The sequence below is a fragment of the Oncorhynchus tshawytscha genome, linkage group LG07, assembly GCF_018296145.1.
Source record: "Oncorhynchus tshawytscha isolate Ot180627B linkage group LG07, Otsh_v2.0, whole genome shotgun sequence".
Lineage (NCBI taxonomy): Eukaryota > Metazoa > Chordata > Actinopteri > Salmoniformes > Salmonidae > Oncorhynchus > Oncorhynchus tshawytscha.
The window spans coordinates 48,963,667-48,982,219 of NC_056435.1; the positions used below are offsets into that span (position 1 = coordinate 48,963,667).

The following is an 18,553-nucleotide window of genomic DNA, read 5'->3' on the forward strand; positions in this document are numbered from 1 at the left end:
GTTACAATCCTTTTATAAGTTTGTTTCTTTTTGTATTGTTAACATTTTTTTGTGGAAGCCTGGCTTCCCTTGGAATCCATTAATACATGACACTTTGTAGGCTGAATGCCATTACACGTATGGTGTTTGTAATAGATGTCCTTTTCCATTCAAATGGCGTGTGCACAGTGCACTGTTCAGATGCTGGACTTATTTTGAAGTGTGCAAGTAACCTACTTTTTGAAGGGATTGTTTGACAATCAGACGAAATCAAGACTGTTTGTGTTCATGACACATTAAAAGGTAATACAATATTAGTTAAATTACATATTTACTATAAAGCTCAAGCTCTGTCTGTTGTTCCCATTTTGCATTTAGTTCTACCTCTCGCAGTTGCACATCTATGAGGTGTACTCTACCACCTGTGGGACCCATTTCATCAACTTCCCTCTCCTGAAGGATTTCCTCCTCTACCAAAGTAATACCAATCAACTCTGACTACCGCTGTTGGATTGCCAGATGCCACTTTGATGCCATAATGCTTTGCAATGACGAGCAGATTTGCATTTGTACATTTATCTAGCATCTCCAATGTAGGGTTTTCCAACAAAGTCCATGGCTTTATTTTAATTTTATTATCTTGTGTTCATGCAACTTTCAAAATGATTCCACCAATCTTATAACCTCTCAAGGTGGAGGTCAGTAACAGAAACTCTACCACAAGTGTATTTTGAACACTCAAATATCTGGGCACAGAGCTTCAGAGTCCCGGACGAGCCCCCATTTTGTTACGTTTCACAGCAAGAAAACCAAAAATGTAGCTCAAACAGAAGAAGGAACTAACAGTCACTGACCAACAACCAAAGCAAAACAAATGGGGTTTTAGGAAGGGTTCTGAAAGACACCATCAGACTGATAAATAGCCATCACTAGCCGGCTTCCACCCTGTTACGCAACCCTGCACCTTAGAGGCTGCTGACTTGGAATCACTAGCCACTTTAATAATGGAACACTAGTCACTTTAATGTTTACATACTTCTTTACTCATCTCATATGTATATACTGTATTCGATTCTACTTTATGCCACGCCGACATTGCTCAATCTAATATTTCTACATTTCTTAATTCCATTATTTTATTTTTAGATGTGTGTGTATTGTTGTAAATCCTTTTTAGATACTACTGCGCTGTTGGAGCTACTGTAGGAACACAAACATTTCGCTACACCCTCAATAACATCTGCTAAATGTGTATGTGACCAATAACATTTGAAGACAACACTTAGTTAATGATTCAAAAGTTGTAAAGTCTCATGTCCAGGGTGAATACATTTGTATTCATGTATATTAGACACCTCACACAGGTGTATCAACTAAAATATATATCAAAGACTAGATAGAAGAATGGGACAATGGACAAGTGAATATAAGTCATTTGTATTTTTTATTTATTTTACCTTTAATTAAGGTATTTACCTTTATTTAACCAGGCAAGTCAGTTAAGAACAAATTCTTATTTTCAATGACAGCCTAGGAACAGTGGGGTTAACTGCCTGTTCAGGGGCAGAACGACAGATTTGTACCTTGTCAGCTCGGGGGTTTTGAACTTGCAATCTTCCGGTTACTAGTCCAATGCTCTAACCACTAGGCTACCCTGCCGCCCCAAATGAATGATTGGTTAAGATATGTAGACCTTCCAAACACACACCACACTATTTATTTAACAATGGCTAAGTCCGAAGTGGACAAGTCCAAAAATATCAAATGCAAAAGTCCTATTTTAATAGCCCTTAGTGTTCTGTGGTCCCACCACGGCAGGGACACTGAGGGATCCAAGCCAGTGTTCCAAGCCTCCTCTCTGGTTCACAGTGTATGCACTGGCATTAACAAGTGCGTAGCACACAAAGCAGTAGAGAACGTCGGCAGGCACTGCTAGCAGGTGAAATGTTGGAAATGGAATATGAAGATGTGAAGCGTTCACCCTCCCAATTTCCCAAAGGCCTCCTCTCCATTTCTTCTCGCTCACCAGCAGCCGTCAATCTGATCCAGAGTTGATTCGTAGTTCCTCCTCCGGTCAGGTCACACTGCAGCTATAGTCTCAATCCACAGGCACACTGGCATTAATGAGTGCGTAAGCACGCAACAGAGTAGAGAATGTTGGAATACAGCTCTATCTGGCACTAAGTTAAAATTGGATATGGAGGTACTTAGCTTTGAGAAGGGTTAGCGTTCACCCTCCCAATTCCCATAAAGGCCTTTTCTCTCCATTTCAACACTGGTCCCGGTCTGCTCCAACAACAGCCCTCGTTCTCGCCTCGTCTCCGGCTCTACAGCCTCGCTTCTCCCAGCTCACATCGATGGTGTGCTGCTTCTGGCGTTCACCTTAAATAAAGAACAGCCGTGGGAAGTAATCCTGATACATCAAAATTAAATAAATATATAATCATTGAACTAGGCCTTTATTACTCCTGTATGAGCGGAGAAAAATACTAATTGGCACTAAAGTTTGTGAAAATGCTTTGTTACTCCAGGTAAATACCCCCCTATAGATAATATAAATATTTGTTTTCCCCTCGCATCTAGAGCTGCCTAATATAGCAAGCCAGTTGATAGTACAGTAGCTAGTATGACTGAAATGTGTGACATTACTTGCTCCGAGGCATGCATCGAAATCGCTAAGCAGCTATCATGCTGACCACACAGCTTGCGTTGCGTGTAAGCGCCTGCGGAGCCAGGTGCTAAAATATAACATGGTTCTATTTCAACATGCTGCAAGTCCTGCCTCTCCCATCTCCTCATTGGTTTTTAACAGCATATATGTGCTGTCTCCTCATTGGTTTTTAGGAGCATAAACCCACGTGGGTGATTGAAAGATGAACTGAGGTCCACACTCCAGTCGAGTTGGTTGTGGTAATGCACCTTAAAGATGGTTGCCAACCACCATATAAAGTCCAAAGAAAAAGAAGCCTGAAGGAAGGATTACTAGAAACAAACTCAGTTTACCATTTTAGCTGTGGATGAATTGTCGGAGTAGAAGATGTTGTGCATTTCAGGTAAAATAACAACCCAATGTTTATATCCCAGGACAAATTAGCTAGTTCAATTGCCATAAATGTTTAATGCTTTTCGACCTGTCCCCAAATTAATATAATTGGTTGAGAGTTTGTTTTGATATTTCAACCAGCGTGTCCTGATCACGTCTGGTGTGGGTGGACAAAATCAACTTGCACGTGATGGTGGACGCATGCACGCGTGTGGTCTGGTCAGCATGTAACTTCAAAGCAGTGTGCAGATGCGTGTATCACTTTATCAGAAGTACGTCATCAATGTCCGAAGCTTTGTTTGATCAGATGCTTTTTCAAACGTGTGTTGCAAAATGCGAGACCCCACTGATTTTGGTGCTCTCTTTGATTCCAAGCGGCTTTCAAAACACCGACCTCTACTAGACACCCTAATTACAAATAGTTCGAATTTTGTACAAAACATTTCACCTGACTGGTATCTTAGCAAGTAGAGTAGGGAACTATGGAACGGTCAGGGGTGTGAGGGTATGGAGTCTAATTCTGTTGAAGGCACACTATTTAGAACATTGTTTTAAACTCAGCAAAAAAAGAAACGTCCTCTCACTATCAACTGCGTTTATTTTGAGAAAACTTAACATGTGTAAATATTTGTATGAACATAACAAGATTCAACAACTGAGACATAAACTGAACAAGTTCCACAGACATGTGACTAACAGAACTGGAATAATGTGTCCCTGAACAAAGTGGGGGTCAAAAGTAACAGTCAGTCTCTGGTGTGGCCATCAGCTACATTAAGTACTGCAGTGCATCTCCTCCTCGTGGACTGCACCAGATTTGCCAGTTCTTGCTGTGAGATGTTACCCCACTCTTTCACCAACGCACCTGCAAGTTCCCAGACATTTCTGGGGGGGAATGGCCCTAGCCCTCCGATCCAACAGGTCCCAGACATGCTCAATGAGATTGAAATCTGTGCTCTTCGTTGGCCATGGCAGAACACTGACATTCCTGTCTTGCAGGAAATCCCGCACAGAATGAGCAGTATGGCTGGTGGCATTGTCATGCTGGAGGGTCATGTCAGGATGAGCCTGCAGGAAGGGTACCACATGAGGGAGGATGATGTCTTCCCTGTAACACACAGCGTTGAGATTGCCTGCAATGACAACAAGCTTAGTCCGATGATGCTGTGACACACCGCCCAAGACCATGACGGACCCTCCACCTCCAAATCGATCCCGCTCCAGAGTACAGGCCTTGGTGTAACACTCATTGCTTCGATGATAAACGCGAATCCGACAATCACCCCTGGCGAGACAAACCCGCGACTCGTCAGTGAAGAGCACTTTTTGCCAGTCCTGTCTGGTCCAGCGATGGTGGGTTTGTGCCCATAGGCGACATTGTTGCAGGTGATGTCTGGTGAGGACCTGCCTTTCAACAGGCCTATAAGCCCTCTGTCCAGCCTCTCTCAGAAAATTGCGGACAGTCTGAGCACTGTTGGAGGGATTGTGCGTTCTTGATGTAACTCGGGCAGTTGTTGTTGCCATCCTGTACCTGTCCCGCAGGTGTGATGTTCGGATGTATCGGTCATGTGCAGGTGTAGTTACACGTGGTCTGCCACTGCGAGGACGTCTGTCCAGCTGTCTGTCCTGTCTCGCTGTAACGCTGTCTTAGGCGTCTCACAGTACGGACATTGCAATTTATTGCCCTGGCCACATCTGTAGTCCTCATGCCTCCTTGCAGCATGCCTAAGGCACGTTCACGCAGATGAGCAGGGACATCTTTCTTTTGGTGTTTTTCAGAGTCAGTAGAAAGGCCTCTTTTGTGTCCTAAGTTTTCATAACTGTGACCTTAATTGCCTACCGTTTGTAAGCTATTAGTTTCTTAACGACCATTCCACAGGTTCATGTAAATTAATTGTTTATGGTTCATTGAACAAGCATGGGAAACTGTGTTTAAACCTTTTACAATGAAGATCTGTGAAGTTATTTGGATTTCTACAAATTATCTTTGAAAGACACGAGTCCTGAAAAAGGGACGTTTATTGTTTTGCTGAGTTTGTGAAACCACACTTTTTGCACTGTTGTTGAAATAATTATTTTATTTACACTGAACAAAAATAAACACAACATGTAACAATTTATAGATTTTTACTGAGATAGTTCATATAAGGAAATCAGTCAATTTAAATGAATTGATTAGGCCCTGAATTATGGATTTCACATGACTGGGAATAGATATGAATCTGTTGGTCACAGATACCTTTAAAAAAAAGTAGGGGCGTGGATCAGAACCAGTCAGTATCTGCTGTGACCACCATTTGCCTCATGCAACACGACACATCTCCTTTGAATATACAGTTGAAGTCGGAAGTTTACATACACTCAATTCGTTTTTGGTAGCATTGCCTTTAAATTGTTTAACTTGGTTCAAACATTTCGGGTAGCCTTCCACAAGCTTCCCACAATAACTTGGGTGAATTTTGGCCCATTCCTCCTGACAGCTGGTGTAACTGAGTCGGGTTTATAGGCCTCCTTGCTCGCACATGCTTTTTCAGTTCTGCACACAAATTTTCGCTAGGATTGAGGTCAGGACTTTGTGATGGCCACTCCAATACCTTGACTTTGTTGTCCTTAAGCCATTTTGCCACAACTTTGGAAGTATGCTTGGGGTCATTGTCCATTTGGAAGACCCATTTGCGATCAAGCTTTAACTTCCTGACTGATGTCTTGAGATGTTGCTTCAATATATCCACATAATTTTCCTACCTCATGATGCTATCCATTTTGTGAAGTGCACCAATCCCTCCTGCAGCAAAGCACCCCCACAACATGATGCTTCCACCCCCGTGCTTCACGGTTGTGATGGTGTTCTTCGGCTTGCAAGCCTCCCCCTTTTTCCTCCAAACATAACAATGGTCATTATGGCCAAACAGTTCTATTTTTCTTTCATCAGAACCAGAGGATATTTCTCCAAAAAGTATGATCTTTGTCCCCATGTGCAGTTGCAAACCGTAATCTGGCTTTTTTATGCCGGTTTTAGAGCAATGGCTTCTTCCTTGCAGGTTATGTCGATATAGGACTCGTTTTACTGTGGATATAGATACTTTTGTACCCGTTTCCTCCAGCATCTTCACAAGGTCCTTTGCTGTTGTTCTGGGATTGATTTGCACTTTAAGAACCAAAGTACGTTCATCTCTAGGAAACAGAATGCATCTCCTTCCTGAGCGGTATGAAGGCTGCGTGATCCCATGGTGTTTATACTTGCGTACTATTGTTTGTACAGATGAACGTGGTACCTTCAGGCGTTTGGAAATTTTTCCCAAGGATGAACCAGACATGTGGAGGTCTACAATTTATTTTCTGAGGTCTTGGATGATTTATTTTGATTTTCCCATGATGTCAAGCAAAGAGGCACTGCGTTTTAAGGTAGGCCTTGAAATATATCCACACGTGCACCTCCAATTGACTCAAATGATGTCAAAGCCATGACATCATTGTCTGGAATTTTCCAAGCTGTTTAAAGGCACAGTCAACTTAGTGTATGTCAACTTCTGACCCACTGGAATTGTGATACAGTGAAATAATCTGTCTGTAAACAATTGTTGGAAAAATGATGTGTCATGCACAAAGTAGATGTCCTAACCGACTTGCCAAGACTATAGTTTGTTAACAAGAAATTAGTGGAGTGGTTGAAAAACAAGTTTCAATGACTCCAACCTAAGTATATGTAAACTTCCGACTTCAAATGTAGTTGATCAGGCTGTTTATTTTGGCCTGTGGAATGTTGTCCCACTCCTCTTCAATGGCTGTGTGAATTTTCTGGTTATTGGCGGGAACTGGAACATGCTATCGTACACGTCAAACCAGAGCATCCCAAACATGCTCAATGGGTGACATTTCTGGTGAGTAGGCCATGAAAGAACTGGGACATTTTCCACTTCCAATAATTGTGTACAGAACCTTACGACATGGGGACATGCATTATAATACTGAAACATGAGCTGATGGCGGCGGATGAATTGCATGACAATGGACCTCAGGATCTCATTACAGTATCTATGTGCATTTAAATTGCGATCAATAAAATGCAGTTTTGTTCATTGTCCATAGCTTATGCCTGCCCATACCATATCCCCACCACCATCACGGGGCACTCTGATCAGTGTTTACGTCAGTCTGCCATCTGCCTGGTACAGTTGAAACCGGGATTCATCCGTGATTAGTACACTTTTCCAGTATGCCAGTGGCCATCGAATTTGAGTATTTTCCCACCGAAGTCGGTTACGATGCCGATGCTGCATTCAGGTCAAGACCCTGGTGAAGAAGACAAGCACAGAGATTAGCTTCTCTGAGACTGTTTCTGACAGTTTGTGCAGAACTTCTTCAGTTGTGCAAACCCACAGTTCCATCAGCTGTCCGGGTGGTTGGTTTCAGACGATCCCGCAGAACGGTGGTATTTTTTGGCATTGTATTCATGTAAGGTAACTGTGGCAAGACATCAGTAGATTTATAATTGAACACATTTATGAAAATTTTACACTATTGTGGAGAGATGTACTGCTTGGATTCTTTACCTATTATAGAAATAAATTGAAACAATTTTATGTAATTCTTTTGGCCAAATGTCATATTCACAAATGTACATTTACAAACAAAACACCACACTTTCATACCTTCCAAAAATAAATTGAACTATATTTTAAGACAATTAAATACAAACAAAAAAGCTGTTAGAATTGTGTATGTATATCCCTTAAGGTCCTTGTGTAATGTGATATTGTACACCCTAGCTCAATTGTCCTTTGTATATTATTTATATATACTTGTGTTCCCACATGTACTTCCTGTATTGATTTGTTTTTAATTTTAAAATGTTTTTAAAAAATTAAAAAGGGGCTAGGGAGGAAGGAATGATTTTTAAATGGGCCACCCTTGCCCGGAAATTGGTCACTCGTTCATCCCGCGATGACTGTTTTCAGCCACCGGTAGCTTGTGGGTGCATTATTTGCGCTACAGTCAATTGAGTGCATGTCTACTTATATTAAATATATAATTATGAATATACCCCTACTGTATGATAGCTAGCAAATTAATTTGCTAACTAACGTTAGCCTGGCTAGCTGGAACTTCTGAAGGAAAATGTTTTATTTATACAATTTCCAAAAGATAACCAAACAAAAACATATTTACTTTTTACGATACGTGTTTGTGCATTAGTAGCACAATTTCTAACTTATTTGCATTCGTTTTTACTTACACTTGTAAGGTGGACTTCTCCATTGATGTTATGTTTTCTCTGACTTTTCTTAGCGGATGTACAATCGTCGCGAATTTAATTATGGGGAGTTTCAGGTCCCCGGAGCGAACCTAATTTTACCCTCGCAAAGTCGACTAAAAGAAATTGAACTATATTTTAAGACAGCTAAATACTCTACTAACAAAAAAGCTGTTAGAATTCTGTAACTTTCTGCATTGATTTGTTGTAAGTGTATGTATGTCCCTTAAGGTCCTTGTGTAATTGTAATGTGATATTGTACCCCCTAGCTCGATTGTCCATTGTATATAATCTATATATACTTGTGTTCCCTCATGTACTTTCTGTATTGATTTGTTGTTAATAAAAACAATTAATTTTTAAAATAAAAACGAGGGCTGATGGGCTTACGTTGCAAACGTCACTTGCTTGGCTCATCATTTGGACCGCCCACCCAACATGGCGACGGGGATTCCCCCGAGGGTAAGTGGTGGAGGGTGTGTCTTTAAAGTGTTTGGACCGAAACCCGTGTTGCAATGTGGCTACTGGTTAGCTACCTGGGTATCTAAACATCACGTTGGTCTCGTCTTCCATTTAGCTAGTTAATCACTGGCAATGTAACAAAAGCAATGCTATGATTGGTCAATAAGGCTGGCAAAAATATGAGTCAGAGATCAAATCGTACATGCAAGTATATTGTGAGCAGGTAGATGCTGTGCTCCACACTTAATTTATTGTGCTCAATTCCACTTTCTGGGCTTGCAACATTTTTGTCTGAGCTCTTAACTCTCTCTCAGCTCCTCAACATAATCCTTTGCGCCCTCAATATTATATTTTATCTGAACTCACAACTCTCCACCGACGCTCAACATTATTTTCCATGTTCTCGACATGCCTTTTAATTGTGAGACGGAAATGACGCCATACATCCAATTCAAAATGTTCTGGACAAGCCACTGGTGGACATGCAAATTACCCACAAAAATTGTCTGAAGAAGATTAACCAAATCTGTGCCTGTATTTGGCGCTGTTGCAGTCAATCGTGGGTATTTCAGTGTTTGGTAATTCTCTGAAAATGACATCCGAGGAAAGCGGCTGTATGGGTTGAACGATAGAATAGGACCAAACGTCAAAGCAGTTTCCGAGTAGAACCACTATTATTTAATTGCGCAAGGCACACACATAGCGTTTTGGCAAGCTTCCACGTTTAATGAAAAGCGGGTCAGGATTTTCTCTCGTGCTCACACAGAGGCCAGCACCCAACAGGAAAACCCTTAGTCAGCAAACAATCCATGTAGCCTATTGCAATAAATTCTCAGTAGACCCTTTATGAGCAGATAATTCGCAGTATTAACGAATTCTTGAATTGAGACGCATAGGCCTATAATTGGATCACGCATAGACCTATTGCTCAACATCTACAGGACTGGAAAATGCATTCTAAAATATCAGTCAATCAATTTATGACGTGGAAAAAGTGAACACTAATTTAACATGGGTTATTCTAGAGTCACTGAAATAAAATATATTAACCCCACTGTGGGGTGGGGAAACAAAGCATCCCTTATATAATACCAGAATATTATAGGCTAAACAGCACTGAAATTATTTTGCATGTTTGTTTCATATTCATGTGTAGAATTGATTACCCACATCAGATAAATGTCCTATAATAGGAGTAGGCTAAACTACACTCTTTTCAATATGTGATTTGGGGTAACGCATCTTATTCTTATCATATATATGTTTGCTATTAATTTCCTCCTAATAAAAGCCTAGACTGAGAAATGCAGTGCAGGAAAATTGTTTCTCAGCAGCCTCCACCGGTGTCTGAGAAAAATCGTCCTTCATAAAAATGGATTAGGTTATTTACCCTCCACGTGTGCGCTTCTTTGGGTTGGTCTGACTTCTGCCATCTGATTGGACACACCTTCCAAGTAGTTTACGCCTACTGCGTCCCAGCCTTGCCACTGGGCGGGGTCGACCCCAGCATTCGCTTTCATTGGCCCACACTGAGAAACTTAATAACTCTAGTCCGGCATGGGTCGAGCGGTATAAATACAGTGTCTTGGTGCAAGATGAGCACCGACACTCGATATACTTTCCTTCGTTCATCTTCCATCGTATGAACATAGCCATAAGGATGCTGCAGCAAGCCCTCAAAGTGTCCGGTCGCAGTGCGTCCCCGCTGATCAAGTGGATGGAAAAGTGGGCTGAGAGCGCAGCTGGCCTGAAGAAGACCGAGGCGGCGCACGGGATGAAAACCCTAAAGGAGATGCCGGGACCCACCGTCGCCAAATTTGCCTGGGACCTCTTCGCCAAACGGGGACTGTCCCGCCTCCACGAGCTGCAGGTAAATTATGTTGTTGACTTGTTGATCTTTTCTTTTTAATCATTACTTTTTAGCCAGACACTGATGTAAATGTATGAAATTTGTGTTTTATAATTTATTATACTTAGTGCTTATGGGTTTGTCTTTTTAACGGCAAAACCATGGTAATTAATGTTTCATTAGGATATGTATATGGTCTTCACATTGTTTCTTGGAATAGATAGGTTATTACATTGATGTTGAGTTTGGCATAGCCTATGCAGAGTCGCCAGAAAATGCTAACATCCGGTTTTCAGGGGTACAGTATTTTCAACCTAACTTCTGTTTCCCCTGAAAAAAGGAAGTGGGAACTCAGCTCAGGCATCTTTCTACACCTGCTCCATTAGGTTAGATATGGCATGGTGCTATAGAGAAGGGCAGGCTTGAGGCTTGCCCCCCTCAGTCAGCCAAGGCCATAAACAGTGTCAGACTGGCAGACCCTGTCACTGGCTCTTACATGTACTGTATAACCTAACCATCAGTGTGTAATGTAATTGTCCAGCAATTAAAAAGCTATGAAGGGGTCAACAAAAGCTACCTAAATGTACCAGACATGCAGTTGTGAATGTATAGGCTACGTAAGACAAGTGGTTCATTGAGAAGGAAAGTGCCTTGGGCAACTCAGGCATGTTCCTGTGCTTTGGGGGTGTCTGCTGGCTCATAGGGGTAGATGGGGAGCATAAGGAGCAAGAAGGCAAGCTCTTTATCACACATTGACCATAGGGCGGCTGCTAAAACTTTGAACATTGTACAGATTTTGGCCATAAACTTTACATCAAGCAGCTTTAGAACTGTAGCAAGGTCTGCTCACAACATATTGATGTTTCATCCATAGAAATAGAATAATTCTATAGGCGGTTCCATCTCTACTGAATTATGCCATCCATATGCGTTGTATGCTAATGTGTTGTCCTCTCCCAGCTTGAGGGTGTGAAGCGCTACGGGCCAATGTGGAAGGCCAGCTTCGGTCCCATCCTGACGGTGCACGTGGCCGAACCAGCCCTGATAGAGCAGGTGCTGAGGCAGGAGGGCCAGACCCCCATCCGCTCTGACCTCTCCTCTTGGAAGGACTATAGGAAACAACGAGGCCACGGCTACGGACTGCTCACAGCGTGAGTACCATTCCTCTCCTCTGCTGTTTTCCTCCTGTGCTGTCCCCCTCCAATCTACTCTGTTGACCTTGCCTCCCCTCTCCTATCCCTTTCCCTCCCCTATCACCATATTCCTTTCTCTCATCACCTCCCCTCTTCCCCCCTCCCCTCTCCTCCTCTCTCTGTCTTTACCACACCCTCAGACAGCCACAGTCATCACCATTGGACACTGTTAAACTTGACACATAGCATCTGTTTTTATGGGTGTCCCATATTTCATAATATCACTATAGCAGCCTAATTATCTTTGTGACAGTGTCTGACTGTGTGATCTTACTCAATGAGTTGTCAAGGTTATTTAAGCTGTTCTGATGTCAGGGTGACGTGCTGATCACAGGAAACAGGAAAGATTAACAGAGACGAAACAAAGACTTTAGACAAAGGAATAATTGGCTAGTGGCCATACAGACAGTGAGTCATCCCTCAATCTATGATGGGTTATTATTACCTAATCACCAGGAATATGAAAATACTATCTCAAATTAATTCAAGCTTTATTTATACAGCACATTTCAGTCATGGAATGCAACACAATGTGCTTTACAGGAAAAAAACTCAAATAAAAACCATGAAAATTAAAGCTGAAATATTTACTACACAACAAACACAAGATTAAAAAAACAAAAGAATGACACAAACTGAACAATTACAGTTCCATAATGTAGCCTACAGTACAGTTGGCCCAGCCTGTATAAAACATGTACATTATTGATGTTTGTTGGTGTGCAAACTCATATGATGGCATTAATTTCTGTTTACCTTACTTTCTTCAGTGAGGGGGAGGAGTGGCAGGCGGTGCGGAGTCTCCTGGGTAAGCACATGCTACGTCCGAAGGCAGTGGAGGCCTACGATGCGACTCTAAACGGCGTGGTAGATGACCTCATCACTAAGCTCCGCCTCCGCAGGCGCCAGGACCCCCGTGGCCTCGTCCCGGACATCGGCAGCGAGTTCTACCGCTTCGGCCTCGAAGGTAAGACCTATTTACATTCACTGTGGTTTGCCCCTGAGGCCTGCTTTTACTCAACTCTCTTTGTTGATGTTTTTAAACGGTGGCATATAAGGTTAGCATCTGCGGTCAGGTGTCTGTAATAAGAGACAAAATCAGGAAGGAGCTTTATCATTGTCATTCTATTGTATCAATGTCAATTAGCATTGTAGGTTACTAGTTTAGTCTATTAACATAACATACTTGAGTATGTTACTCTGACAAGTCTATAATAGTCTTGATTGGATCTGTATTACAGAGGGAAACACAAAGCCCTTCTGGAAGCCTTTCAAACCCTTCTCCCCTTACCCTCTGCCTGTCTTCCTCTCTGCAGGGATCTCCTCAATCTTGTTCGATTCCAGGATTGGTTGTCTAGACCCTGTGGTTCCCATGGAGACAGAACGTTTCATTCAGTCCATTAACACCATGTTTGTCATGACGCTCCTCACCATGGCTATGCCTGCCTGGTTACACCAGTTGTTCCCCAAGCCCTGGGACACTTTCTGCCAGTGCTGGGACTACATGTTCCAATTCGGTGAGCTGCCATCTTGGATAGCCTCATACTTGCTCCACCTTGGTTTAATTCCATGGACTTCTTTAATCCATGCTACCTGACTGACCTACTGATTTATTATTAGTTGTCCCCAGTGTTAGTTTTTCCCAACGGATAGATTTCTAGTAACTTATAATAACTATAAATAGTTCCCATTAAACAGAACCCATAGTGTGTGGTCTCCTTCCATGCATTACCTGTAATCCCTGTAGTAAGCATTCCCAGAGGTCTATTTTTTTCCTCTTCAAGCTGTACGGATCCCTTAAGTCTGACTAGAGCTCCTTCAGACATGGGTTCAAATACTGTTTGAAATCATTTCAAATACTAGCTATAATTGATTGAGCTTGCCTGGTGCTATGGAACCAATATAATTGTTGCAATACTGCACACTTAGCCCATCTGGTACTCCAGGCAGGCTAAAGAAAATGTTGAAAGTATTTGAAAAATGTCAAATAGTATTTGAACCCAGGTCTGACTGAGCTCCTTCATTCTGATCTTGACCCCTGATCTATCTCATTGCAGCTAAAGGTCACATTGACCAGCGTCTGATGGAGGAAGCGGAGAAGGTGGCGCGGGGAGAGGAGGTGGAGGGGCGATATCTGACTTACTTTCTGACCCGCACGGGGCTACCCATGAAGACGGTGTACAGCAACGTCACTGAGCTGCTCCTGGCTGGGGTGGACACGGTGAGGAACATCTCTAATCTCTCCTTCCTCTCTCATCTCTCTCACCTCTGTCCTCATCGCTCTTTGACCTAGTGCTTTTAATATTCGTTTTTAACATATCCAATAGCCAAACGTCTCCATTCCCCCTCACTCCTAGTCACAGCGTACTTCCTCTTCTTAATCTCCCTCTCTGTATGTTAAGTCTGATCCCATACAGTCAGGCTTAGTTGTAGAGAGCTCACTATCCTCTCCATCCACTGCTGCGGTGTTCTTATGGTGAATGATTTTACAGTCGTACTGATCTGCTGTGTCCTGTGTGTGTTCAGATTTCCAGCACCATGTCCTGGTCCCTTTACGAGCTGTCTCGGCACACTGAGGTTCAGGCCTCGCTGCGGGAGGAGGTATTGACTGTGATGGGGGGTCGGAGGGTGCCTGGGGCTGCAGACGTGGCTCGCATGCCCCTCATGAAGGCTGTGGTCAAGGAAGTTCTCAGGTAAAAATCTAATTAATTTATAAAGCCCTTCTTACATCAGCTGATATATCAAAGTGCTGTACAGAAACCCAGCCTAAATCCTCAAACAGCAAGCAATGTAGGTGGCTAGGAAAAACTCCCTAGAAAGGCCAAAACCTAGGAAGAAACCTAGAGAGGAACCAGGCTATGAGGGGTGGCCAGTCCTCTTCTGGCTGTGCCGGGTGGAGATTATAACAGAACATGTCCAAGATGTTCAAATGTTCATAAATGACCAGCATGGTCAAATAATAGTAATCACAGTGAACAGGTCAGTGTTCCATAGCTGTAGGCAGAACAGTTGAAACTGGAGCAGCAGCACGGCCCAGTGGACTGGGGACAACAAGGAGTCATCATGCCAGGTAGTCCTGAGGCATGGTCCTAGGGCTCAGGTCCTCCGAGAGAGAGAGCGAAAGAAAGAGAGAATTAGAGAGAGCATACTTAAATTCACACAGGGCACCGAATAAGACAGGAGAAATACTCCAGACTGACCCTAGCCCCCCGACACAAACTACTGCAGCATAAATATGATGAATGATAATTTTTGTATTGAACTAGGCAAGTCAGTTAAGAACAAATTCTTATTTACAATGACAGCCTACCGGGGAACAGTGGGTTAACTGCCTTGTTCAGGGGCAGAACGACTGATTTTTACCTTGTCAGCTCAGGGATTCGATCCAGCCCAACGCTCTAACCACTAGGCTACCTGCCGCCCCAAAATAATAATAGTAATGATATAGGTTTGGATTTATATAGCACTATTCCAACCACTCATAGCTCCTCGTTATATAATTAATTAAGGGAAGTTAATTTCATCCACTACCAATTGGGGTGAACTATGTACCCTTGATTCAATCAACTACTACAACCAATCGATCAGTCATTAGACTGATCAGTCACACTGACATTGTTGTGTTTTGGCTTCTTCAGACTTTATCCTGTTATTCCGGCCAATGCCAGGGTCATCGCAGACAAAGACATCCAGGTCGGAGGCTACCTCCTCCCCAAAAACGTAAGTGTTGACGTGATGTTGAGTGCTTATTTTTATGCACTTTTACAGCAATCTGGTGTAATATGATGTAATATTCATGTGTAAAGGCAAATGTGTGTAATGGAAAGTTTAAAAAAACAACTGATTCTTAACAGCAGGATTCTATCCCATCCAGACTCTGATCACCCTCTGCCACTTTGCCACATCGCGGAATGCATCATTTTTCCCGAACCCGGATACATTCCAGCCCCATCGCTGGCTGAACCGGGACGAATGCCACCACCCCTATGCCTCGGTGCCCTTTGGTGTGGGCAAACGCAGCTGCATCGGCCGCCGCATCGCAGAACTGGAGGTCTACCTGGCACTTGCACGAGTGAGTTGATTCTTGGTCACTTTTACATCGAGGCTTTGGCAGAAAGTGTCTCATAAAATGACATTCATTTTCATAGCATTTTGAGTCCCAGTACATACAGTTGTGACTGAAATAATTGGCAACCTTGATAAAGATGAGAAACTATAAAATAACACAAATATTGAGCTATGTAGTACACTACATTTTTTGGGAACATTTTATTATTTTAATGAGATTTTGTTTAACAAGTAATACATTTTCCCCTCTAGTGTAAGATCCCTCCCAATGTGTTCTCCAATCTCATATAACATTTTACAAAAAGGCTCAGTGCTGTTAGCTTCGCAAGGGGAGGGTGAGAAAGTATTGAGTATTGAGAAAAAGAAAAAAAAACATCTGAGTAATTGTATTAGTATAAAATGTAATATTTCCCTTTTATTGCATACGATATAGCTCAGTATTTGTATTTTTTATTTTATACAGTCCTTTTCTCATCTTTATCAAGGGTGCCAATCATTTCGCGTTGTGACTGTATACTGTGTTTTTATCCTTGTATTAGACCTCCTTTCTTCTAAGTACTGTTCATGTGAGGGGTGCCCTCTAATTTTCTCAACCCCTCTCCTGGTCCCCTCAGATTCTGATGCAGTTTGATGTAAAGCCCGATCCAGAAGGCAGTGGTGCAGCAGTCAAACCCATGACCCGGACACTGCTGGTGCCAGAGAGTGAGATCAACCTGCAGTTTATTGAAAGATGAGTCGATGAACTGCTGAACACTAGATATGTGTATTTGACTGTGACTGACAATCCATGTCTCTCAGAGTGAGACAGTTGGGAGCACTGGGAAAAGCATTGCGAAAGAGGGCCCGACTGAATTTGCAGCCCTGCAGGCCTAAACCCATAGACCAGGCCCTCAGCCCCTCAGATCTCAAGCCCAGTTGGTTTGGGCTGGCCTGGGTCTGAGTTGATACAGCAGCTGAATGAGGGGCTGATAGAGGTCTTTGTTAATTGAAAACCTTTCTCTCTGTATATGAACAGTAGTAGTTGCATTTCCAGTGAACTGAAACTCACTTCCCACACATTTTTTGCACAAGGAGGCTTGGAGATGGTGAAGGGAGGGTACGGCAATATTTCAAGTGCATTAGAGCCTTGAAACTTCTCTCCATGCAGAGTGAAATGCATAGAACTTGAAACTTTTGACTGAAACTTGAAAAGTGCGTCAGGAGATATTATGTGACATAGTACTATAAAGCTGCAATCAGCAGTAGAAACTATAACAAACTGTGCCCCTCCCCTATTTTGGTAAAAAGCGGATGGGTCTGGAGAAATGTAACCACTTAAAAATTCATAGACAAAGCTATGGATGATAGGACTGACCATCCATGATATCAAAATTATAGTTTTAACCATGTTTTGAGGCCATGTAGTGTTTATTTACATTTACTTTGTTTCCAAACATTGGAGTAAAACAAGCTTGTATTTTGGGTTCTGATGGGGTACGACAGTTGAAGATCATGAAGCATTTATAAGTTGCATTATTCAAGAATCAATGGGTACATAACATTAATTGATAAGTAAAAAACTGCTGATTTTCCCCTTTAATGACAAGTGATTTTCCTTCTCAATATCAGGTTGATCCCTCTTTTCACCTCTTAAAGATGCATTATAAAGGTTTTGTATAATTTCAGCCAGTAGTTTTGAAAGTAGCACTTAAAGCCACAACGGGCCCTGAAAATTGTGCACAATTGTGTACAACGTCATCCATTTCGTATGAAATGTTACGTCCTGCAGTATAAATATATATTTTTTTTACAAATCTGCAATTCGTATGATATATTACGAATTTGTAAGTGCTTAAGATCCAGTTCAATCTCTTTAAACGTTCTGATTTATTCAATAATGCTAATGAATACAATCACTTATACTTGTGATTTAGATTGTAGCAAATGATATTGCCAGTTGCCAATGGTATTATCAAAGGAATCTGATTAACTACATATGTTCCTCTCACCTAACTAGACATCAATTGCTATTTGACTGTAAGAATCCTGACCATAGCATGTAATGCAAAATTAATATGGACTGCGATGTTGTAACTCATTCCTTAGCTAACACAAATGGAAAGTACGGTGGCAGGTAGCCTAGCAGTTAAGAGCGTTGGGCCAGTAACCCAAAGGGTGCTGGTTCGATTCCTGAGACGACTAGGTGAACCATCTGCCAATGTGCCATTGAGTAAGGCACTTAACCCTAATTGCTCCTGTAAGGCGCTCTGGATAAGAGTGTCTGCTAAATTACTAAAATGTAAAATGAAAGCATAGCAATCATAGATTGGCAGATGCCAATTGCATTGACATCTCAGTTGCATTTAATAATGTTTAGGCATTGCTGATGAAGGTTCCTTAAAATGCTTAGAAATGTGTCATGTCCTACGTTTTAGAAGAGTGTTATTGAATAATAATTATTTTGGTCAAAACTATGATGCTTCTATCAGGATGGTGCTCATTTGGCGCTTATATGGTGCTCGTTAATATCTTAATAAAAAATGGCAGCTGGTGGGACTAGCATGGTGCACCATATCCTCCCACCTGGGTTACTCTATTTAAAGACACTTTCTTTTTAAACTATTTTAAAATTTTATGAAGTCCCAAACTATTTAGCTAATGTGTGGTGTCTGTACCTCTTACGTCTAAAAAATTGTTACCAGTTTTTCTACATCTAGAACCTTACG

The 18,553-nt window shown here is 42.1% G+C and overlaps 1 protein-coding gene and 1 long non-coding RNA gene across 2 annotated transcripts; one reads left to right on the forward strand and one right to left on the reverse strand.

The window, feature by feature from the left end:
* Window positions 1-1,669: 1,669 nt before the first annotated feature.
* Window positions 1,670-8,587, reverse strand: LOC112254698. Its single transcript, XR_002954189.2, has 3 exons — window positions 8,259-8,587; window positions 7,129-7,315; window positions 1,670-2,361 (listed from the first exon to the last, which is right to left on the reverse strand). It is a non-coding gene; the product is annotated as an uncharacterized LOC112254698 (long non-coding RNA).
* Window positions 8,577-17,226, forward strand: LOC112254699 (25-hydroxyvitamin D-1 alpha hydroxylase, mitochondrial-like). Its single transcript, XM_024427484.2, has 10 exons — window positions 8,577-8,738; window positions 10,391-10,608; window positions 11,548-11,738; window positions 12,551-12,747; window positions 13,097-13,297; window positions 13,838-14,001; window positions 14,307-14,473; window positions 15,419-15,500; window positions 15,655-15,852; window positions 16,463-17,226. Exons 1-10 carry the CDS (start codon window positions 8,657-8,659, stop codon window positions 16,580-16,582), a joined length of 1,620 nt encoding a protein of 539 aa, XP_024283252.2. The 5' UTR covers window positions 8,577-8,656; the 3' UTR covers window positions 16,583-17,226.
* Window positions 17,227-18,553: the final 1,327 nt, after the last annotated feature.